Source organism: Colossoma macropomum, unplaced genomic scaffold, assembly GCF_904425465.1.
Source record: "Colossoma macropomum unplaced genomic scaffold, Colossoma_macropomum, whole genome shotgun sequence".
NCBI lineage: Eukaryota > Metazoa > Chordata > Actinopteri > Characiformes > Serrasalmidae > Colossoma > Colossoma macropomum.
Genome location: NW_023494795.1, coordinates 15,323,554 through 15,347,647, shown reverse-complemented (window position 1 = coordinate 15,347,647; position 24,094 = coordinate 15,323,554). Strand labels below are relative to the sequence as shown.

Here is a 24,094-nt window from a genome sequence, read left to right as displayed (position 1 = left end):
AGTGGTAAATTTCTAAAATAAAGAACACAGCCAAGACACCTAACACAAATGTCTCAGAAAGACCTTCTTTCCAGATGCTCATTACATCAGGAGTTCCGATGTAATCTCCAGTGTAATTCAGCGTATAACCAGCCACACCCTGTGATTCTTAGGCCAATGTATTCACATGAACATTAGGATATATTGAAAGCAAATCCTTTTAGCTGTATTAAGAGCTCAAAATATATTTCTAAGTCATCATGACCCAATGTATGGCAGCATTATGATTTCACAGTTGAAAATGTTTAGAAACCTTTTTTAGTTTACTGAATATTGGTTGCATCTACAATTGCTATATATATCTGAAAAGTAACATCTCTCAGGCCCTGTAAATCACCTTCTTCACAAAACAACGGTCAAGCCTGCCACTTCTTGTTCTAAAAGAGCACACCTTTAATCTCTGTCTGGAAAACCAGTGGTTAATGTTGTGATGGTGTACCTTTAGATGCTCATCTAGCTGGTCCACCAGGCTGGTGAAAAACTCATAGGCATCCTGCTGCTCTCGCACATACAGTTCCTTATTCCACATCTTAAAGATCTGCACAGAAACGTCATATTTAGCATCACATGCAACCCTCAATTACAACATCTTCCAATATTATGTAAGGTAGGACGCTATGTGTTAACACGCGTCAGCTGAACAGAATGTGTACTGGCTCAATGACCAAACATTACACTCACCTTCCAGAAGTTCTCAGGTACATAGTACTGCAGCTTGCTCTCCATCAGGTGGCCAAATAGAGACTGCACCTGACAGAAAACACTCTCCTCCGGGTTCTCTGTGTCATCTTCTATAGACAGGATAGACTAATACACACAGAAAGAAACACTTTTAGACATCTGCTATTAGAGCTGGGCTATTCCTGTAACAGTGCCTACTTTCAAAATAACTTTCCACTTTCAAATAACAAGCAAACACAGTAATTTTTTCAACACTTTTCTTCAGCCCCATCTTGTGGAAGTAGAGGGCTAAGAATACTAAGATGATCACATACCACAAACCAAACGGCCACACATCGTCGTTCACGACCAACAATTTAATAAGATAAACAAACAAATAAATAACTTCAAACATCTTCAAAAATTCAGGTCAGTGTACTATTTATAAATGGACCAAATCTGCATGGCAAAAATCAGCAAATTGTCATTAGGGATGCACAATGATACTGTGATAGATGAATTTCAATTAAAAAGAAAAAAAACCTTTTTTCCAACAAGCAACCAGGATATTCACTGACCCAAACCAAATTTCTACTTTCCCAAACAAATCTTTGTATTTTAAAGCATGATTCAAATATAAATGAACACACAATAAGCTAATAATTTTTTCTCTTCTAACCATGTGATATGCTGTCACTAACTTGCCCAACTTGGAATCTGCTTCACTGTTCATGTGTTGTATGCACATGTCCAGCGGTCTAGATGTACTAGGGTCTTTTTCACTGTTATAAACGCAATGTGAAAGACTTGCCGTGACAATCGAGTGAAAATGTCCTAAAAAGGACCACTTTTATCTGCTTGTTAGGATATTCCCTATAAACTTTGCAGAACATCTCAGATACAGAAGGATCAAAATCAACCCATGAAAACAGAGTTTTCTGTGAAGGAATGAAGCTGCAGACTGGTTTCGCTTTGTGTTCGTGCTTTGCCGACTTTTCCTGCGCGCCTCGCTCTGACATTGTTTGTCAACAAATAATGCATTGGTTTGTTTTGACCAGACACATGAATGGATAAGATCTTTTTTTGCATGGTGAGGGGTTAAATATTCAATTGAATTGAGTTTGGCCTTAGTTCCACTGTTCTGTTAACACATCATGCCCCACCCCCCCCCCACCCCCCAACCCCAACATGAAATCGTCCAACCGGGCAAGTAATTTTTCGTGCTGCTGTCCCGATGTTGCGTTTTACTTGCCCCGGGTATTGGGGCTATCATTACTGTTGAACCCTGTTATCTACTGTCATTGGCAGATATGTTCATAAAAAATATGAAATATAACCATCGGTCCAAAATTCCCATCTTGGTGCATCCCTAACTGCCATATTACAACAAAAACTGAGGAGGGTTTTCTTCTGCTGTACCACCTACCTCAGGTAAGCCAGGCTGCATGTAGAGTTGTTGGAAAACAGCATTCATGTAGCAAGTCGCTCCTCCATTCTTCAGTCCCACAAACCCTGACACAGAGCGGCTGTCCACTGGAGGAAGGTACTGAGGCCAACAAACACAAACACATAAGTCACTCATAGTGCATATAGTCACACTGTCATATTGCCATTTGCTTCAGTGCAGCATTTATCAAGATATCTTTGTGAGGCACCAGAAATAGTTCTTGTATGTTCCAAATAAAGCAAAACAAGAAGGTGAAGATAAAAAGAGAAGCTTCCCTAAATAAAAACACAACAAGACACAGAGAAAGGCAAAAAGACTCACATCAAATTCCTTAGTGAGGGAGGGGTCGGACTGGTGGTGCATAGATAGCAGCTCTCGAGTGATGAGCTGCAGGTTGGTGAGAGAGCTATCAGCCAGCATCACCAACACCTCATAAGCTGCCAACCGACTGCTCACTGTACTGCACCTGAGAAAAAATGTGTGTGAGAGAGAGAGAGAGAGAGAATGCATGTGTTAGTGAACATGTACATTATAAGTGTGAAATGTATTTTGATTTAAAATTATGTTTATGTGAGATATGTACTGTACATAAAATCGTGCTTGGAAGGGGTGTTTGTGTATACTCACTTTGGGTGGAAGTCGTGGAGAGGAGCTGTAGTGCTGGAAGGGTTATTGCTGTTCAGGATAATGCGTGATGCTCGAAACAGGAAGTCATCCAGCAGCTGCTGGATAAGAGAGGGTCCTGGACAAAAACAAAAATGCGTTTACAACTTCCACCTAAAAGACTATAAGTATGTGCATTCGAAAGCATAGACAACATATGAGCAATCAGATGCATCTGACAACATGCAGTTGGTGCACAATTTTTTAAATTGCTGCACCAGATCTGTGCCCTCTCAACAAGCTCTGCCCTTGGCAACAAGCTCACATTAAGGCACTCACATTTCATACTTGCAGTGTAATACAATGTATACACACTCACACATTTTATAAGTCTGTTAAAACATAAATTGTGAAGAGAAAATTGTATTTTCACTTCCTGTGATAAAACGCAATTAATACCCGAACAGTGATTTTAGTATTGAACAACAGCATCTTAAACGGTTAATTGAGTACTTGACTACTTGTACAAATCCTCAGTACATTTTCGTAACAGACTAACCAAACTGCTCCTTCTCGTTGCCACAAAGGGAGAGCAGAGTTTTAATGAGGCGCAGATGGCCGGCCTGCAGTATATTGTCGGCCTCGCTGGTCTCCAACTCGCTGGTCCACGTGGGCTCAAAGTTATCCAGCCAACTGATCTCATCCTCCAACATGACTGCTGGGCTGATCTGCAGCTGCTCCATCTCTGTGCCTGCAGACAGACAAAGAGATAGTGGATGAGGGAAATCTAAAATCTACTTGCAACTTCACCAGAACACTGAAACTCAAATCAAGTAGAATGTTTCATGCTGATAAGATGGTGAACTCTTGAAAACAAGATCTTTACTTTCTCACTGCTCTAAATTCCCATCATTGTTTTAACAGATAAAAAAAAACTGACTGTGAAATAGCATTCTTACTGGTCAGGTCATCCAGGAGTTGGCATCGCAGGTCAAAATACTCTGTGCACTGCGAAAGCAACCTACAGATACAAACAGTAAAACTTCAGCAATGCCAAAATCAATCACAACTACACTTATTATATCTTAGCCATCAGCTCTCTGGCCGTTGCTAACATTTCTAACAAATGTCTGTTTTGTTATTATGGTAAGTAACAGTACATTTGCTCCTCAAACAGAATGTTTTGCTTTGACCTCTGGTTGATGCCCCTCATGACGCTGGTAGGAGACCACAGAGGGAGCTGGGCGGTCAGCACCACCTTCAGCAGAAAGAGGTTGGGCTTCTGCAGCTCTGGGTACGCCGACGTATCACTCTGACTCAGAGTGTACAGCTGATCACAGGCCACCCGCCGGATCTGTGTGTGTATTTGAGTGGAGGGGGAGTGAAAAGTGAGATTAATAGCTGTCAGAGTAAAGAAGGCCAAGCTGAGTTAAATACCCTATTTTAACAGTTGCACAACTTAAAACTCTTTCAAAATGTAAAAATGAAAGACCTCACTGACCTCTGCACTGGGTGATCCCAGTAGGATGTCGATAATGAAATCGTTCACACAGGGCAGATTATAAAAAGACGCTGCAGAGACACAGAGGAACAATTTTGAAAATGATCCTGCAGCATATAAATGTGTCTGATTCTCGAGCAGGCCTGCACCACAAGTCTTTTGTTAATCAGTAATGTGATGCTGGTATGTGCAATACTGATATTGAAGAAGACTGAATTATGCAGAGGAGCCCTCTAAACGATTACTATATTGTAATGGTTGCTGTACAATAATACTGTCTACTCTCTGACCATGTGCTTTCAATATATTTTAGTATTTTGTGATTAATTTCAGAATCACAATATTTAGCAATGCACCATTTTGTTTACTTGTGCAGACCTATCCAGGCAGTGTGTGCATGAGAGAGTGTATGTAGAGGTCTGCACAGCATAACCTGGAGCCCAAACCTGTACCCATGACTGGAACCGCTAAACTTAAAACTGGACCCTGACCTGAACCCCATTGCATGCACTGAGGTGGACTATCCCAGTGGTCTGAAACCCTGGTCCTGGAGAGCTACCCTCCTGCAGAGTTTCATTCCAACCACAATTTGCCACACCTGCTTCAGTTAATCAACCTCTTCCCAAGTCCCTGATCAGGCTGGATCAGGCGTATTGAAGTCAAGTAAGGGGCAGGGCAGCTTATTAGCTATGGAACTAAACTCTACTAGACTATACCAGAGAGATAGAGCGTGCAAAAGTGAATATATGTGGCAGTGTACAATATTTATATTATAATTGGAATACATGTAAAACAAACACCATGCAGAAAACAAACCTGAGCCTGGCATCGATCATATATGTGAAAAATCAGTCCAAATCTGGCGCAAAACCCAATATTTCATTGGGTCCTGTCATACTCTGGTCTGGTAGCAGATCTCTAAGCGATCGAGAGAACGTATCTGCATGTTTGTGTGCGTGCTTACAGAGCTGCTGGCAGCGGAGCTGCAGGCAGGTGACCAGAAGAGAGAGCGCTTCTCGGGCGATGATGGTGTCTTTAATGGACACACACTGCTGTTTGACACAGATACCAGCCTGAAGAGTGGTGGCCTCTCCCTCACTGCTGGAGCTGCAGTTACTGCCTGTGACCCATAGAGGGCAACACACAAACACGGTTAATTACAATAGAGGTATTCGCAGGACATGGAAATGTGATTTTTTTCTCTAGTGTTTCTGACAAGGAATTTAAGACAGTTAGGGGTTCAATGTCTACCATTAAAGAGGGGAATCATCAACAAATCACCACTATTATCAATATTAATAACTACTATCATCAGTTGCTGAGTATTAAATGTATGTATGTGTATTAGAACAACATTATGCAAGGTCACGTGTACATATGTTCACCTGTGCTGCTGACTCGGCTGCGGACACCCAGAGGCAGCAGTGAATTAGTGCTCTCTCTGATTGGCTGACTGCTTCCCACAAGGTCCAATCGGCCGGCGGCAGCAGCCCAGGTGAGCCGCATAAAGCAGGCCACTGTGGAAGTGAAGTCCCCCACCTCCATTGTCTACAGACAAAAAACACAGAAAAAAACAGATTAACTGGCATGTAATAACACAAATGATGATGCTTATTTCTCCTGTTTCGTAAAATATGTATAAGCTCTTGCTAACAGTTTGTCAACTACTTTTGCACAATTTTCCCCCACCCCAAATGTAGGTCAGCCAAGACAGGTCTGATGTCTAAAGTAGTTTCTTTAGTTTTGCGCTGAAGCAAGACTAATGTAGCTAACAAGCAATGAGAGTTATATCCTACACATTTTGCAAAGTGCATATCTAAATCATCAGATATTTGCCTCAGGCTGCATCAAGTTGTTATGTAATCTCAAAGAGTATGTCATACAGTGTCAGAAACCACATAAGCAAGTCTGTTATCTACAGAAAAGGACAAATGTACATTGTCTATCTAAAAACAGCAGCAGCAGTAATTTTGAAGCCTGAATTTTGTCCATACGTCTTTCCATTTCCTATATAAAATGTACCATATAGCCACATATTTGAGATTATGTCTAAGGCAAATGTGTGATGATTTAGGCATACAGTGGGCATTATGCTAATTTCCAAAGAACAAGCTTCCATTTTCTCATAGCTACAGTAGCCTCACAGCCAACACATTTGGGGTAGCTAAAGACTATTTTCTTTTTGCAGAAATATTTATTTAACTATCAGTGCAAATCTATGTTGAAGTTACCACTTCACACTGCCGTGTGCACACACACAAACACACACCTGAATGGCAACTCGTGCTGCCGGTATGATCTCTTCCACTCTAATGGAGGACCTGTCAGACATAGACATCTGCCTGTAGGAGGATTTCTCTGGGGTTCCACAGAGGGACAGCTGCCGTCCACTCTGCCTGCCCGCATTACGGAAGGGTCGCGAGGACAGAGTGTCCAGACCCTCCTTACTCAGCTCCTCATCCAGGATGCTTGGCATAGTCTGTCCTACCAGCAAAAACCTGCAGGGGGAGACCATGAGCCAGACAGTGAGACTACTGGAGAGAGTTCACTGAACACTGAAAGCACAAACATCTAGAAACATAGAAAGAAAGGAAGATAAATAAGAGATAGACACAGAAAGAAGGAGAGGGAGATGGAGAGGGAGAGAGAGAGAGACACATACACACACACAAACACACACACAGACATACCTGGCAAGTTGCAGACAGATGGAGTAGACACCCTGTCTGGTCTCATAGTCCACCTCAGAGGGGATGGAGTCTCTCTGCATAACGTTAACTACCAGACTGAGGACACACACACACACACACACACACACACACACACACACTCATTGTGAGGAATAGGTTCAGGTAAGATTTTTTTTTGTTTGGAACACATTTTGCCTTCTGCAGTACAGTCAGTGATGCAGACCACACTTCTACTATTATAGGAGTCAGGCAGAGCAGACTGTTACCTGAGGCCTCCAGCTTTGAGGAAGTTTTCACAGAAAGACTTGACGCTGGTCTTTGCCATCTCGTCATCAGAAGTGGGCATCAATTTGGAGCTCAACACCTGTCATAGGATGACAGAAAAATATCTGTGTGTGTTTGACAGTCTGATTGCACTCTAGTGTTTGTGTTTGTGTGTATGTGTGTGTGTGTGTGTGTATCAATCTAGATTATACAACAGTGACAAGAGTTGTTCAGTGCGAATGAGCAGAATAAAGACTCAGCATGTTACACACTATGTTATATGCCTATATATGTCATATGATTCTCTAAGAACCAATCCCATTTCTTATTTTTATCCCTACTTCTTATTTTTGAGTGTCACCCTGTCCTTTGGAACGGAGTTACGAGGGGTAGTGGTTGAAATTTTCCCCTACGAAATAGGACAATCCTTGAAGAACCCAACACATCTTTAGTAGTCACTGACGGCGTTTATGTAAACAGACGTGACGAGTTTTACTGGATATTTCCAATAGGTCAACAGACATCCTTGTGCGGCTGTCTGCAGCAAATCAGAGAAATGATAGAAAACGAAGATGTCTTCAAAGCCTGGGAATGCTGGTGGATTTGTCTGTGGTATCTTGGACAGATTGCAAACATGTTTTGTTGTAGTTAGCCTAGCTACACAACATGCTAGCTAGCGCATATAATGTTAGCGACTTCGGATTCCGTTAATATTGTAAAGAATCCGTTTGTGATGCACACGTAACGTGTTTATTGATTTGTGTGCAGGTTTCTCATAACACTCTGTTTGGATTGTGCCTCTGAAAAACCTCAATTTGAAGGGCCATGTAATCACTACCCCTTTATACCAACAAGAATCAGGACACCCTACCCCTAGGCGTGAATGTGTAAAACGGAGGGGTAGGGCTAAGTGGTAGGGGCAAGGAGTGAAATGGGATCAGGTCTAAGAAATGAGTAGCAGTGCTTCACCAAAGAAGAAAAAGAAAAAAAAAACATCACACAAACTTACTTTTAAAATGTAAATGCATTACATTTATTGATAACAACTGTCAATTAATGTGCAGTAGCCTATTATTTCTGAATATTTTTGTTGTTAGGAGGCTTTGAATCATTTTAAATACATTGGCACGGTATAGGCGGAGGGGCCTTTTTTAAACTTAGTTATTTCATATTCAAGGGCGTTTTGTTTGTCTAATTTTAAATAGTAGCCTGTCTCCAACATTTAAGCATCATCTAAATTTTGCATCTGCTTAATCTACTTTTATTACGTGTCTATAGTATATACTTCATACTGGAACCTCTTGAATCTTTTGCAAGAGCAAGTGCTGGCTAGTTAAGGTAGCTTAGCCTTACTGCTATTAACATTAGCAAACTAAGCTAGCTAATATGCCAAGCGTACTTTGCTTCTGCTATCTTTGTCTGCATTTTTGCATGAAGATATGGATCAGACTAATGGAAGGTATTGTGCTTCCCCAAAAAATTTGGCTCAGAACTGGTGTACGCGTGTGTGTGTACGCGTGTGTGTGTGTGTGTGTGTGTGTGTGTGTGTGTGTGTGCGTACCTCTAGATTGTAGAGCACTCTGAAGGTGGACATGCCCGGGGCAGAGGAGCGGAACAATGACTCCAGGATGGATGCTGCACTCTGCTGATGCTGCTGTTTGCTGGACAGTGATGGGGACTTTGAGGCCTGAGAGCCAGAACCCAAAGTGAACAGAGTTTTCTAGACATACAGAGAAAGAGAGAGAGAGAGAAAAAAAAGAGAGAGAGAGCAAGCACAAGAGAGAGAGAAGGGTAGGGTGTTAGGCACATGCTGTTCTCTCACATACTGGTATTTATCAAAGTGATAAACAAACTGAGCCTTTCAAAAAGTGCTGTGAGTCACATGGCTTTGTCTACACGGTGAGTCATCCTCCACGTCACCAGTTACCATGAGGGGGGGCTTCAGCGCAGTGCTAACTGTAGACAGAGTATATGTAAAATTGTGAAGTGTTCTCTTTTGGCACCTGGTGGCTCCAGACGCTGGACTCCTTTGGCACAAAGTTATCCAGGGCGTCCTGCACCTCTGGATCAGTCGGGATGAGAAGCAACAACTTCCTAACGCGCAGTGTTATCCTGTAACACACACACATACATACTTCATTAAAAGAAAGATAATTCTTTACCAACAGCATGTTGCAAATCGGCTGTACAGGTATATAAAGGTTCTGATGACACTTCTTAATTCCGGTGCTGTAGTCTTACCTTGGCTCCTCCAGGTTGGCCAATTGATACAACATTTCAAACACGTTACACACTAATGCCATCACCACACCGGGCAGAGACTTCTCCTACAACACACACATGCACACGGGTAGAGGTCAAAAACACTGCAATTGAGATAACAGTCAGAGTGAGAAAAAAAGAAAGAAAGAAATAGGCGGAAAAAGAAGTGAGAAAGGGAGCGAAACAGAACGAGATAGGACATGCATTTGTATGTTCACATCCACAGGTGTAGGGTTATAGTCATGTGAAGTAGTAAGTATACCTCTTTTTTGACATATTTGGACATACTAGTATTTGATCTTCAGTTAAACAGAATGCGTAGATAAACATTATGTAACAGAACGAAAAACAATGGATACTTGACTTTGCAATCATTTATTAGTGAAAAATTAACTAAGATGTCATTTTTGGCAGTTGACAAAGTAAGTACACCCCTGTCTACAAGTTTCTGACATCTACTGGGAGAAATGTCTGCCCACTCTTCCTTGCAGAATCCTTTCAACTGCGCAATGTTTTTTTTGTGTACAGCCTGTTTCAAATAATGACAATAATAACAATAATATTTTAATTTAGAAAGCACTTTTCATACCAGTGGCAGCTCAAAGTGCTTTACAGACAGGTGATAATGTTTTATAGTATCCACAGCATTTCAATGGGATTTTGACTAAATGGGATTTAGGCTTTCACCCTTACATAACCCTCAATTTCTTTCTTTTGAACCATTCATTGATGGATATTGTTTAAACTTATGTTTATTAAAAAGTATTTGTACATTCAAATCAAATTACATTTGAACACCTCACCCCTTCCCTAAAATTCCCGCCATCTTGTAATACAAAACATCAGCTCAGAATGGCATTATTGCAAAATGTACAACTGTCCCATGCTTTACAGATGCAAATGTCATGGAACACAGCGTGATTCACTTTTAAATTAAAAATAATAGAAGAAAAAATAAACAACAATGATAACAATGATGTTGCTGATAATAATAGAATAAATGAATAAATAAATAAATAAATAAATAAATAAATAAATAAATAATTGTATTCAACATATTCACAGGTGGAATGTTAAGGTGCTGACTCAATATCTACTTCCTCCAAAAATTTCAGAAACAAATTCTATATGTAATCTTCACAGACATGAAGATAACTTTCAGTGAAGGTGCATACATACTTTTCCAATGTGTGCTAATCAGGCTTTGAGCGTGTATTAGACAGAGGTCTACCATTCTGCTTTCATGTTTTTTAAGTGATAAGCTCTCTGGGTACAGACCGAGAAAACAAAGTTTTGGACAGATGGGTATTTCTTTAGAGAGAATCCTAGAAATAATTCCCATTACTTGTCTTCAAAAGTTCTGTATTATCCCATACACAATGAAATAACATTCCCTTTTGTCCTGCACATTTTACACCTGTATCCGGGATATCTGAGTTCATTTTACACAATTTCTCTGGAGTAAAATAAGGTCTCATCAACAAATTATTCTGAATCAATTTGAGACATGCATTTATAGATAAATTATGAGTGTACAGGCAACTATATTTACAATCATCTTCACTGATATCACTTTGTAAATCATGACACCATGCCGGTCTTTGGTTTTTGTCAAACATGTACTGAATATTTTCATTGAATAAATTTAATTAGATACTATGGGTATTTTACATTGACATATTCAGTATATTTCTTGGACAGTTTTCATTGATAATAAAAATACTAAAGGCATTTTCACACTTAAGAGTTTTACAGACCCGAACAAACACATTTTGAAAACATACATTAACGCTAATGCCATCTTTCACATCAGAGCTCATGGTTGCTCCTGAAGTTTTTTTTCACTCCTTTTCTCTGCTTAAGAGCCTCAAGCTCCATCACACACAGCTTTGAAGAGTCTCAGCTCAGCTGTGAGTGTTTTTTTTTAGCAGAATGGGCTATTACCCAGTGTCTGTGTCTGAGTCACACTGGCTGAAAGAAAAATGATAATTCTGTCACTGTTACTACTCAATGATTACAGATTTTTTAATAAATATTGCATTAGAGCAAAAGTTGTAGTGCGTTAAAAATCAAATCTGCTTTTTATCTGTAAAAATCATCTGTGTGAAAAGACCTCATGATGACTTAACATTAAAATAACATTAAGAATGAAAAATACTGCTTCTGGTGGCATGTCTAGAGAACAGATCGGAGCGCAGCACTCGTATACAAAATATATACAATTTATATATATATATATATATATATATATATATATATATATATATATATATACACACGTATTTTATATACGTATATATAAAAATTGTGTATATTTTGTATACGAGTGCTGCGCTCCGATCTGTTCTCTAGACATATAGGTGAAAAAAAGTGCAGACAGAGCAAGTAAGAATGTGTACTCTGTGCGTGTGTGTGTGTGTGTGTGTGTGTGTGTGCGCGTATCTGTACCTGTTCCAGTGCATATGCGGAGTTGAAGACTCCACTGCTGCTGGAGCTGGCCGAGGCAGAGCTGTCTGCAGAACTGCCAGAAGGAGTGCCTGTCCCTGAACTCTTCACTGTCAGACTCTGTTCATCAGAGAAACCCAGTTGGTTCAACAGCTTCTGATCCCGGTTCATCGTCAGCTAGACACACAATAAAACACATATTAGGACCGCAATCAAACAACAAATAGTGAAATTATTAAGTGGTTAAGAGAAGTGGTTTTCAAGCTTAGTCTGGGAATTACCCTGCAGATCTCTCTGCTGTAACACACCCACCTCACCTCAGGAAGGGCTTATTCGCAGATTAGTTGGATGGTGATTGTTAGAACAGATCACTAGACAATTTATCCACACTAGCAGAACATACTGTACTTAGATCCTACAGTTGTAATGTCCATGTGGTTAGATGTGTTTATACATTACCGGTAATATGTTCGTGCTGTGATCATAGGCGTACAAAAAGTAATTGAAAGTATTTGCTCAAGCAGTTTTTCCATAAACAATTTATTTTCCGTAAGGCCTTCACACATCGAGCACATTAATTTGTGCAATTTATTCAGAGGCCAATAAATTTAAGCTGCAGCGTATTTTTTGTTAAAAAATGAAAACTGTATCATAACTGTCAGAAGGAAAATACATGCTAAAATATGTTGTCTTTGTGCTGCTGAGAGTCACCCTGTCAAGCCTGAAATAATAATTTAAAAGTCAGAAGTGTGTTGAGTCATATTTCATGAGAGTTTTTACAAACCTATCATGCATCCTTACATACTAACATCACACACACAGGCTCAAAAAGAAGGTCCAGTTCGATGTTTATGTTTCAAATGCAAAATTAACAGTATAGTGATGAAGATATGATGACAACTGTAGATAATTCACTTTTACACCCAGCGGACATGTCCTTCACTAAGTGTACTCCTTCGACACGCTTGCAAACATTAAATACAACCCATTCAGTGAAGCGGTCTGAAGCACAGTTCTTACAAAATGCATGTTGTGTGCAATTACACATTTTCACCAGAGAGGTCTCCAAATTCCCAAATCTTGCATAATGTAGGATTTTTATCCAAACTAACATCTTGCACCTCAAATGTGATTTTTTGGACAGCAAAAAAGTGACACTGTATTCGTCCTCTGTATGACTTTTAAGAACTTTTACAGGCAACATGAACACATGCAAACAATCACTGCTGTCTCTGGCGTTGGCACAGCAACCACCAAGATGACAGATTACCTGTGTCCCAGCAGCTTTTTGACAAACATAGTCTGTGCTTGGCTTTATCATGTGTGCTAACATCTCCAAAAGCAGCTCATTTTCAGACTTTTGAGCTATGTATGAAAAACACTCTCAGTTCCTGAATGAGGGAACGAAACTCTGTGTTCCTTTCGTTTTTCAAGAATAGAAAGTAGCTCACCCATTTTCACTTTTTGCCCATTTTGTGAGGAGCAAATGATATCTTTTAGCGCTTCAAGACTGTCTGTTTGCTAATTCACACAACTAAAAAAAGGTCGAAATAAAAAAAAACAAAAAAAAACAAAAAAAAACAAACTATGCACATAAAACATGACTTTTTTCCGTGTGGGTTTCTTGGTCGGTGTTTAACAGTCTTAAACTGAGTAATTTTCTTTATTAATATTTTAAATACTTTTCCTTGTACACCTGCTAGCATCTGATCAGTGATAGAACAAACTATTCATTGCTCTGACTTGTATGGTTCAAATAATAAAAATAAACTGGCTTACATGGACAGTCTACTTTTGTTGCGTGGGCATCGTTAACACATGGAGCTCCGACTAAGAAATGACTTATCTCGACCACTGTGTGTATGTGTGACTGTCTTACCATGCTGTCGTTGGCAAATATCTGCACATTGTCCACTGGACAGCTGAGTTGCTCTGCAATCTTCCATCTGATACTTCCAATCGTCTCGTTGCTGTGAGCCTACACACACACACACACACACACACACAAGTTTCTGTGTATGGTTCTGGTGTTCTTTTGTATAAGACAGTCAATCTAAACGTGCAGCATAAATCAGTAACACAGAACAGGGTGTCTGTGACTCATGCCTTGTCCACCTTCAATTTGTCAATGCAGTTTCCCTCTCCATTTATGGACACAGAGGTGTGTGCACCAGCACCATGTAAGGTACTGGTTAAAGCCTGCTCTTAGTGTGTGTGCGTGTGTGTGTGTTTGAGAGAGATATTACACACAGATCATTGGTTGTGTTATAATTTGAGTACCTCCAGGGTAAAAGTGTCTTTGGTAGATTCGTAGGTTATGTGTAGCGTCATAGGGTGGCCATTGAAAGAAGCTCCATGAGGTAGAATGGTCCGAGGAACAGAGTACAGATCCTAAAAAACAAACAAACAAAATAGATTCACTTAGTCCACTGTACATACTAGGTACATTTAAAACGTAAATTTTAATCGCTTATTTTTAATATTGAGTAATCAATTATAATGGCGCAATTGACCGCCCTAGTAATGTGCAGTTGTTTCTGTGCGAGTTCTTTAATTCTCAAGTCTGATTTAGCCATCATTACACCCATACTATACTTCATATTGTCATCTAATTATTAAGCTTGCAGAAAGTTAATTCATCCCCTGAAAACATACTGCTTCTAAAAACAACACACAAGTGATCATGCTCAGAACACTGCTGCTATTGCCAAGCCAGATGCTAAGAAGGACTACATTGTGAAGACCACTTTCCAAGCTGTCTCTGGCTATGAGTGCAGCCATTGTTTAGGTGACCACTCCAGTAACAATTTGTAGTAAACAGTCAATATAATGACTTCTACAGTGCACTAGGCTTGAATGTGTGCCACATAAAGTGCACTCGAGATGTGTGTGCAAGACAAAATCTGTAAAAAGTCATGCAAATCAGATTCTTAACCTACCTCAATAGTAATAACATATCGCTCTGCCAATAACAGGAGCCTCTCAATGATCACCAACTTTGTAGACCTGTGGGGGAAACGTTAAAGTACAATAATAGCTATCAATGCCCCTCACCAATATATTGGATCAATATCAACCAAATCCTAAAGCACTGATCTACCTGGAAGGTGATTGCACTGATGTGGCAACTGTAGGCATGGCAGTGGCCGTCAGCATCTTGGTTGCTCGAGTAACAGCATGTGTCAAGGTTGGGCCACCCAAGGCCGAGCTGGCAGCCTTGAAAAAGAGGGAAGAGATGTTATACTGTTGTGTGACCAAAGAGAGAGTAGACAAAAAAATCCATGCCACAGCCTTAGATTTTGATACCTACCTCCAACCTCTTATAACAATCAGCTATGAACTTCTTATGTAAAGACACTGAGTCCTGGGTGGGAGAAAAACATAAGCACTGCATTATTAAGACCTGAACTGAAAGAGAAAGAGGAAAAGAAACCTTGTGGGAGTGTGTGCTGTGTGTGTGTGTGTGTGTGCGTGTGTACAGACCTTCTTCATTTTGGGGTTGAGGTTTATGTAACTGTAGGTGATGATAAGCTGAATGGCCTCGTTGGCGATGTCCTCATCAGGCGACTCCATGGCGATTCTCCATATGAAGTCCATCCCAATTAGGTCCAAGCGCTCCACACACTGCCCACGTAATAGGAAAGAATGACCAAATTCATTAACGCAAAGTCTCTAAGAAAGAGCCTTAGCTAAAAGACACATTCTGGAAATGAGAAATTTAAGGAACTAAATTTACACTTATTTTTTCCAAAAGTGCAAGTGTAAATCTCATTTTAAAGAAATGCTCTTCCATTACCCTCTTTGGGTCACATACATAATGACATGGGAAAATGCTAATTGGTGTAAAAATGGCTCTCTTACCAGTTGAGTTCCCTGCCGTTTGAGACGATGGTCACAGAGATTCACATTCTCAAAGAAAGTCTTAAAAAGATTAAACCCTGGAGGAAAATATAGACATTATGATTATTTTAATGCACGAAATACAAGCATCTAAACACTGATGATAAAGCACAACGGGCCTCATTCACCATCCGTTCTTTAGAAGAAATTTCTTCCTAAAACCCACTTACGCAGTGTTTTCTTATGTGGGATTTGTTCTTGGGTAAGAACAGAATCTACACACACTCAAGAGCACAAAAGGTGTGAACAATTCTGCAGTTTAAGAACATAGTCATAAATCTGATGTAGACTTTTTAACAGGGCCTTTCTCAAGAACAAATTTAAGAAAAAACTTTATAAGATATTGGTGTATGATGCCCATTATTATCGGGACAACCAATAAGGTAAAGTTATGATATAATGAAAAATCACATAATACAGACAAGCTTAGCTCAAGCTGTGTGTGTATCATTGAGATCATTTGTGATGGTCTGAGGCAATAATGTGTAAATGCTGGGATTACAAATCATACCGTTCATTGTAATCTCATAAGGCTCAAGTTTGAGGATCTTCTCTTTGAAGAGCTGCTGCTGAACATCACTCTCGAGATCATGCTGCCCTTTAGTGAACCACTCAAAACACATCTACAGAGAGGAGGAAACTAGACGATTACTACATCACATTCAACAGCCCCTTCATACTGAAAAAAAGGGTACACCAGTAATCCATCTGAATTAGACTTTTTAAAAAAAAAAATATATATATATATATATATATATATATATATATATATGTTGGTGCTGTACCTCTCTGTCCAGCTCGCATACATCCATGCCAGACACCAGGCACTCCCAGATCTCTTTAGCTCTGTTCCACACCAAGTACAGACTGGCCTCTTGTAGAAAGAACGCTAAAAACTTCAGATGCCCTTCCAAATACTGTAAAGATATAGAGGTTCCGCAGGGGTGAATAATTTGAATGAATGAATGAATGAATAAATAAATAAATAAATAAATAAATAAATAAATAAATATCTCTATATTTTCTTATTTAAAAAACACTTTGAATGACCACAGTGTATGAAAAGTACTATGTAAATAAATATGCTTTGTCTTGCTTAAAATCATTAGTATAAAAATAATGACACTCTTGATAAGCTAATTATTAATTAAGCTAAATACATTTTTATTAAACTGATTCATTCCGGTCCTAAAATCTGACTGGCTAATCCGTGTTCGAAGCTGTTGTAAAACAGATGATATCTGCAGACCTCTAACCACTTCACAACAACTAAATTCTGTATTACTGTGCCATAAAAAAAATCCTTGTGCTGTTAATGAATTAATCTTTGACTCTAATGCTGTTTGCATGGACCACCAAGCAAACTGATGAAGTAGGACCCAGTTTAAACTGAGGTGCTGATGACTCAAGTATGGATGAAACTGAATCCCAAATGACTATCGTTTAGCTATATTAGGCACTGTTGTGGTGCAGGAGCCAGTATTTGAATTCCTACATAGGGAGCAGGGAGTTGTTTGAGATTCAGCCCTAGCATGGTAAGATGGGCATCACTGGATTTGTGCTATGTAAGATTGGCAGTGGTAATGTGGTCACCAAAAAGTATGTATTAAACAATGGTTTTTGCATTAAACAGGGCTATGTTATGTTATGTTCACTATTATATGACAAAAGTTAAAGATCATGAAATGATGGCAATATACAGTAATTCAGCAGTCCATGGTTGCTTGGCAATGATATCATACTCTAAAGAACTATATTTCTTGGCAAAATACTTGTTTAAGTTGATTTTCTGAAACATTTGTGTTTTATTCTATTTTATGTTGTGTGTTACTACGATTATAAAATTCGATTCGCGTCATGCCTAAGAACACCCTTACTCAAGATAAAATCGCAGTGATGGGCAGCCTGTCATGGCTTATTGCTTTAATAAATCCTAATGGTTAAACTGAATTGGAACAACTAAAAGAATAAAATGTCACCCATTTTTTTACCTCTTGATAAGAGTATCGGCCATCTACCAGAGTGGACCCAGACAGGCCATTGGAGCCAGCAACTGATACAGCTAGACGATGACATGACACTAGAGAACCTGTGATTAGCTTCACTATCTCAAAGTTCTTCTTCAGGTCCTGGATTATGCTCTGAGAAAGACAAACAAATAGAGAAATTACATCTGTGTCCATTAATTAAACAGGCACAGTTTGAGATTACATACCAGACTCAAGTGCTCATGGCCTCGAGTGCACGTCTGTGTGTATTACCTTGTCTTGTTTCTGGTAGGTCTGTTTGATGAAGGAACGAGTGATTTCATGGAGCTGTCGTAGGGCAGGAACAACCCATACTGCTTGAGGGTTACTCAGCTGGGATGACTATAACACATATATGCACAGGAAACAGTGAATCAAGTTCATTACACCTTAAAGTCATAACTGTTGTAAATTCTAACATTGAGGTAAAACAGAATTATTATTAGGGATGCACCAATCTGACTTTTTCTCTCCTGATACCAGGATACTCAGGATATTTACTAACACAGAGCACCAATCTGATAATCTGCAGTTTAAAAGCTGTACTTATACGATGTGATCATAAGTGAACAATTCATTCCAAAGCATGTTATATTGTATATTTTTTTATGATTGTATTACATATTAAGGATTTTTAAAACCAGGTACACTGAACCAGTAACTCACATATCACCTCTTAACTATCACTTTATGATCTCAAAATCACCCACAAAGATCTGACAGCTTTAATCGTTTAGCTGACATTAAATTGATATAAATGCAAAAGTTTGAAATAGTTATTTGCTCATGAAGCTGGAATAAACCACAATAGAATAAAAAAGCCCTACATGTCTGAATGATACTCGACCCATTTAATAAGGTCAGTGTTGGTGCCTTTATTGGTCCAGTATATCAGATTGGTGCATTACTAATTATTATGAAGAACTGTGGAATAAAAACTGAATTTCAAACATTTATTTCAAACTGAATACATACAAGGAAAGTTTTTTTTTAGAACATCTATGTGTGTATTTCCAACATTACCAGTGTTAGGGGTGGGCGATACAGCATAAAAATTAAACCTCAGTATATTTTTAAGTGATAAATGTATTATGATATACATCCATACTACAATGAAATAAACTTCTGTGCAAACACTAGAACTTGAATGTTTGTACAGCTATCAGCCATGGAATGGGAGTAAGTACAATGGAGTGCAGTGTTAATGGCTATGGAGTGTTCAAGCAACATGAAACTATTTAAAATATGCCTTATAAATAATAACATCGATGTGTTAAATCGCCCAACTCTAACAAATGCCCAGAGACTCAATAAACTTTTGATTTTAAATGAACACACTCACAGCCTAGTGCTGAGAAAGGACTTATTGAAACCTATCAAATACTGTACATCTGACATTCAACGGGCTCTGAATGTGCATATTTAAATCAAAGATATTGCATACAAGTTGCACAGCTTCCCCAAGAATCAACTCAGAATCATCATTTCACAAATTTTATTCCCCTCGTTGTAACCAAACCCCATCTGCTTGGGCTGTGATAGGCTGCCATGAGATTGAAGGTGAGTTGTGATTGGTCAGTGTTAAACATAAGGGGAGGGTCTTTGTAGGCCCGAGTGCTTCTCTTACTTTAGCCCATGAGCTTGGTTTCTTCCTTCCCCAGGAGCCAGTAAAAAAAGAGACCTGTGTCTCGCTGGTAGACTTTGATTCCTCCTGTATTTGTATCTAAAGACATAAACTGCAGTTGCATTCAGTCAGCTCGACTAATCGTTAATGAATCTTTAGTATCCGTGAGTTAGCAGCAACCAAATCACCTTGGAATAGAGCCTGAAGCACAGAATGGGAGCGGGAAGGAGTATGCAAGTGTGAGTGTGTGAGTGTGTGTATGTGGGAGGGTAAGCGACTGGCCAAATATCTGTCTGGCATCAGAGATAGAATGACACCTTTGAACACCCAGCTCAGCTCTTAATATAGCTCTTAGCTCACTGCAGGATACTAGTCGTTGCGTTGGGGACTCTGCTTTCTGTCTGCTGTTGCAAGTTACTTTGCAGCTCACTGCAAAGTAAGTAAAAGAGCGAAAAAGCAAGAGGAAAACAAAGGGTATGTCTGAAAGAGTGAAAGACTTTTCACTTTATCAGCTCATGTTCACCAGCAGCAAGCCAGCAGCAGCAAACAACAAATAACTCATAACAGCAAATCAAAGTTTAGACTTACAACAGAACAGGATCAGGGTGAAAACAGTAAATACTATTAGGTCAACATCTCAACATTATTTGAATGAGTTAACGGTCAAATTAGTTAACAGCCATCCAAAAAGCTCTACTCACAATCCTAAACCTTTTGGAACAGGGCTACTGGGAAACATAAGCTAGTAAATTTCTCAGTGTGAAAACCTTGGTTGGCCATAGCTCACCTTCTTAATGTCCTCAATGCACTTAATTATGTAGTTTCTCTTGACAGTTTCCTTGACAGCGTAGGCATCGCTCAGGATGGTCAGGTGCTCTTCCAGAGCCTGCTGGACCAGAGTGGTGGGGAGAGTGGGGAGATGGGCCAAGTCCCACAGCACCTCCAACACCTGAGAACCAGTCAATCAACAGGCAAAAATCACATAATACATCACCAATAAAGCTTTGATGGTGGTGAGCATAATGATTTGCCATATCAGACCTATTTTTCAGGAGTAAACAAATAACAATGAGTTAGTAGTAGTTTTTATGATTATTACCTTTATTTAACCAATTTATTTTACAGTGAACTGTGCAGCACACACATAAATGCATACCTTTCCTGTTGTTGCTTCTGAGCGAGCCTCTCTACCAATCCTCCCGATAAGACTCAATAGCTTCTGTCTGACTCGATCACTTTCAACCTCCCAGCTCTACAGAACATAATAATATAATCAATCAATAAATATGTGCATTAATGAATTAAAGTAAGCAGAAATGGCATACTGACAACTACGTTTCTACAGTTACTACAATTTGTCTACAATTACTATCGGAATTTAGTCATATGTAGGGCTGCAACAAATGATTACTTCTTTAATCCATAATCAAATTTTTTTTTATTAATCTAACAATTTATGTTTCTGTTTTAGGGAGAAATAATAATACAGAAACCTAAATTTGAAAATTCATAATTCCAAATATTAAGCTGCATTCCTTTGTAGTCCAGTTGAAATTCTTGCCCGATCTCAAAATGTACAAATGTCAGAAATAGGTTACCTGCTCAATCAAAAGCATGATCAAATGCAAGAAATATTACGTTTCTCCAATATCTCCAAGCAGTTCATAAAATACATCTAATATAAAACAGTCATAGTATTTCATAAATTTTCATGTACTGACTTTTTCTTTTTTTTTTTAACTTATTACCTTTTCTGTTCTCTGAGTAGGTCATGTCTGCTCATGTGACATCATACCTCCTTGGCTAACATTTTCTGCATTAAACAGTTCTATGTTTAAGGCTGGCATGAAGAACTGACACATTACAGATTTAGCATCATCCTGTGTGCATTTTTATCCTCTGTGTGACGAAGGAAATGTTTTCCAACATGTAGTCTGACATTACCTTTGCTGACATTAGCCACTTACGCTAGTTAGTTTCACACATTCAGCAGGAGCAGAAAACACGTTTAAACTTGGGTGCTTTGGATTTTGTTTGTGTTTCATTGTCATGCCCCTGTGAAACGTTACCACTGCTTTGCATCTTGAACACGCTGTGATTTTTGCTGTGATTCAAAGTTCTTTCTGTGACACAAATGATTTCTTCTTATGATGAAATGACAGAGGTCACATTGCTCCATGTGTACAGAGTGTACTGACATCTACTCTTTCAAGTAAATCCACATCGATATTTTTTAATCAATGTAGTGGATTATATAATGCCAACAAAAAGAAACTAAAAAAGACATAACAAAGAAACGATAAGGGGAATGTTTAATGAAATGACAGCATCAAGTCAAGCCTTGAGTCTTACTTTCTGTATGAGGACAAAGAGGTGGCTAAGCTGCTCAAAATTGAACTTGACAGCCGCGGCGGCGATGATGGTGTGTATGTTCTCTATGACTGTTGACGACTGGCCAGACTGGACAGAGAGCAGAAAAAAAAGAGAGGAGTCAGAGAGGGTCTAATACACTATACAACTACAGATGGCTTCTCAAAGAAACATCTACAGCATATCAACAGAACACATACAACTGTATTTAAATGTACATTATATAAGTAAGTTTAAATACGTAGGTTTATACAACTTATGAACACATAACCTTGCACAGTGTCAGAGAGAACAACTCTCCCAGCACTAAACAACTTCAGGGTAAGAAGAGAGGAAAATAAGATGACTGACTCACTTGTATTCTCCAAATTTTGGAGAGTTCGTCCAGTGAGAGTTTACTGCCCAACAGCTCAATGATTCCCTTTATCCTATCACAGTACTGCGCCTGGTCAATATTCCCTATAATAACATTACAGAGAGAGAGAGAGAGAGAGAGAGAGAGAGAGAGAGAGAGAGAGAGAGAGAGAGAGAGAGAGAGAGAGAGAGAGAGAGAGAGAGAGAGAGAGAGAGATCTATGGCACCAGATATTTTGCAAAACATGTACAGCTTTATTAAGACCCCAAAGGAAGACTCCAATGAATGCAAACAGGGCAGAATGAGGCCAGTTTTATTAATGTTCAGTAATGTTTTTTAATTCTTGATGTATCTGAAGTCAAGTTGTTCTAACACCCTACAAGCTAGCCCTCTAATATGTTTGTTAAATATCAAAAGCAAAAGAGCTCAGTACTAAAATTTCCTACAGATTTCTAGAGTCTAAAAGTCTAAATCTAAAAGTGTACCCATATGATTCCAGATTTCCAGAAATAGGACAAATGTGAGGGGAAAAAGGGTAAGGACAGGCGCACTGGAGACATCCAGGATATTGGCGACTGAAAGTGTGGCAGTAAGAGAAAGAGAAAGTAACAAAGTGAAAGCAAAAGTAAGGAGGTATAAGTAAAAGGGAAAGAAGACGGCAAAGTGAAAGAGGCTCCAAAGTGAAAGTGAGGAGTGGGACACAAAATAAAGTGAGAAAGCACAGATAGTTGACAGAGTGTGAAGGAGACAACACACAAGAGTGAACAGAGAATATTACAGTGAGAGCAGAAAATAAGGATGTAACAAGTGGAACCCAAGCTAAAGGGCAGGTAATTTCAGGCACAAAATAACAACAAAGCCATACTGGGGTGTCCATCTGTCCATGAAGTAAGACAACAGACAGAGACATCTCTTGGCATGTGAGAGCAGAGTGTGATCACACCATTCACACTTACACCCCAAGCTCTCCACAATCTAAAATGTTAAGATTCTAGATAATAACTGCTTTAACAAACCTACATCAATAAAGCAAAAGCATTTAATAAAGCAACAGACCACTCAAGGTTGTGCTTGATTTAACCATGGTTAAGGGGTGTTAGGCATGGCACACAGCAGAATACAATATACTGTAACAAAATACAACAATAAATAATTTAACTCCGCACAATTGTTTTAAATAACAACGCACCCTAATACAGAATTTAACTGATACAGGCAGTTTTATGTATCTAAATCAGAGGGGAACAATCAGGACCTTCTAGACCTTTAAAGAACACCTAATTATTTCTGCAAACTTATTTTTGCAAGTACTGTAATAATACTTATGCATTGTTAAATTTTGGTTGGAAACAAATGTTTAAAAGACACAGTCAAGCCACCTCTCCCACTGGTTATGCTGCGTTCGCATGCATTGTGTTGAAAACTTAATTCCGCACCTCATAGTGCTGCGTGGCTGCCGGCGGCATGAAGTCGTGCCAATGTTGCCAGGGTGACAGTGTTGGTGGCATAAATGGATGATTAACAGAAGAGAGCTTTAGCAGTGTAGATTGCTCATTTAAGGTGGAAAAAGGCTGGAGGACGCTTCGTACTTTTTTGCGTTGTGTATAATACTGGGCTTGTCTGGACTTCAATAACAATACTTTAGCATCCATGGCTCCCAACAAAACATCTGGTTTATTACACTGCTGCAGTCGACGGAAAAAGTTGGGAAAATTCAACTCTTGACGGATCGCTCCGCTTACCGCACAGGTCTGAGGAACGCCGTCACGTGCGGCTTCACTGAAAACAATGGAATATCTGACATGCCGTCGTCTGTCTGCTGCACATGTGAAGGCAGCATTAGGATTTTAGGAGCATGTTAGAATCACTATCAACAGCAATTAGAAACTGACACTGGAATTAACCAGT

General features: G+C 39.3%; 1 protein-coding gene across 3 annotated transcripts in view; it reads right to left on the bottom strand.

Annotated features, from left to right (window-relative positions):
- The window catches only part of usp24 (ubiquitin specific peptidase 24), a 72,666-nt gene that overhangs the window by 11,255 nt on the left and 37,317 nt on the right, over positions 1-24,094 (bottom strand). For 2 of the 3 annotated variants that reach the window (XM_036581586.1, XM_036581588.1), the window contains exons 12-45: positions 22,188-22,291; positions 21,815-21,922; positions 20,619-20,714; positions 20,250-20,411; positions 19,466-19,561; positions 18,073-18,180; positions 17,803-17,952; positions 16,597-16,728; positions 16,323-16,434; positions 15,773-15,849; positions 15,395-15,535; positions 15,222-15,275; positions 15,012-15,127; positions 14,851-14,917; positions 14,192-14,302; positions 13,791-13,889; positions 11,915-12,088; positions 9,446-9,531; positions 9,208-9,316; positions 8,766-8,924; positions 7,207-7,304; positions 6,941-7,036; positions 6,520-6,748; positions 5,636-5,798; positions 5,215-5,370; positions 4,251-4,321; positions 3,943-4,103; positions 3,709-3,770; positions 3,309-3,500; positions 2,774-2,888; positions 2,468-2,612; positions 2,126-2,245; positions 721-846; positions 479-577 (exon numbers count right to left, since the gene is read on the bottom strand). In XM_036581586.1, coding sequence (XP_036437479.1) covers positions 479-577; positions 721-846; positions 2,126-2,245; positions 2,468-2,612; positions 2,774-2,888; positions 3,309-3,500; positions 3,709-3,770; positions 3,943-4,103; positions 4,251-4,321; positions 5,215-5,370; positions 5,636-5,798; positions 6,520-6,748; positions 6,941-7,036; positions 7,207-7,304; positions 8,766-8,924; positions 9,208-9,316; positions 9,446-9,531; positions 11,915-12,088; positions 13,791-13,889; positions 14,192-14,302; positions 14,851-14,917; positions 15,012-15,127; positions 15,222-15,275; positions 15,395-15,535; positions 15,773-15,849; positions 16,323-16,434; positions 16,597-16,728; positions 17,803-17,952; positions 18,073-18,180; positions 19,466-19,561; positions 20,250-20,411; positions 20,619-20,714; positions 21,815-21,922; positions 22,188-22,291 — 4,094 coding nt within the window. The remainder of the gene's footprint in view (positions 1-478; positions 578-720; positions 847-2,125; positions 2,246-2,467; positions 2,613-2,773; positions 2,889-3,308; positions 3,501-3,708; positions 3,771-3,942; positions 4,104-4,250; positions 4,322-5,214; positions 5,371-5,635; positions 5,799-6,519; positions 6,749-6,940; positions 7,037-7,206; positions 7,305-8,765; positions 8,925-9,207; positions 9,317-9,445; positions 9,532-11,914; positions 12,089-13,790; positions 13,890-14,191; positions 14,303-14,850; positions 14,918-15,011; positions 15,128-15,221; positions 15,276-15,394; positions 15,536-15,772; positions 15,850-16,322; positions 16,435-16,596; positions 16,729-17,802; positions 17,953-18,072; positions 18,181-19,465; positions 19,562-20,249; positions 20,412-20,618; positions 20,715-21,814; positions 21,923-22,187; positions 22,292-24,094) is intronic. The other variant, XM_036581587.1, reaches the window with a different exon arrangement.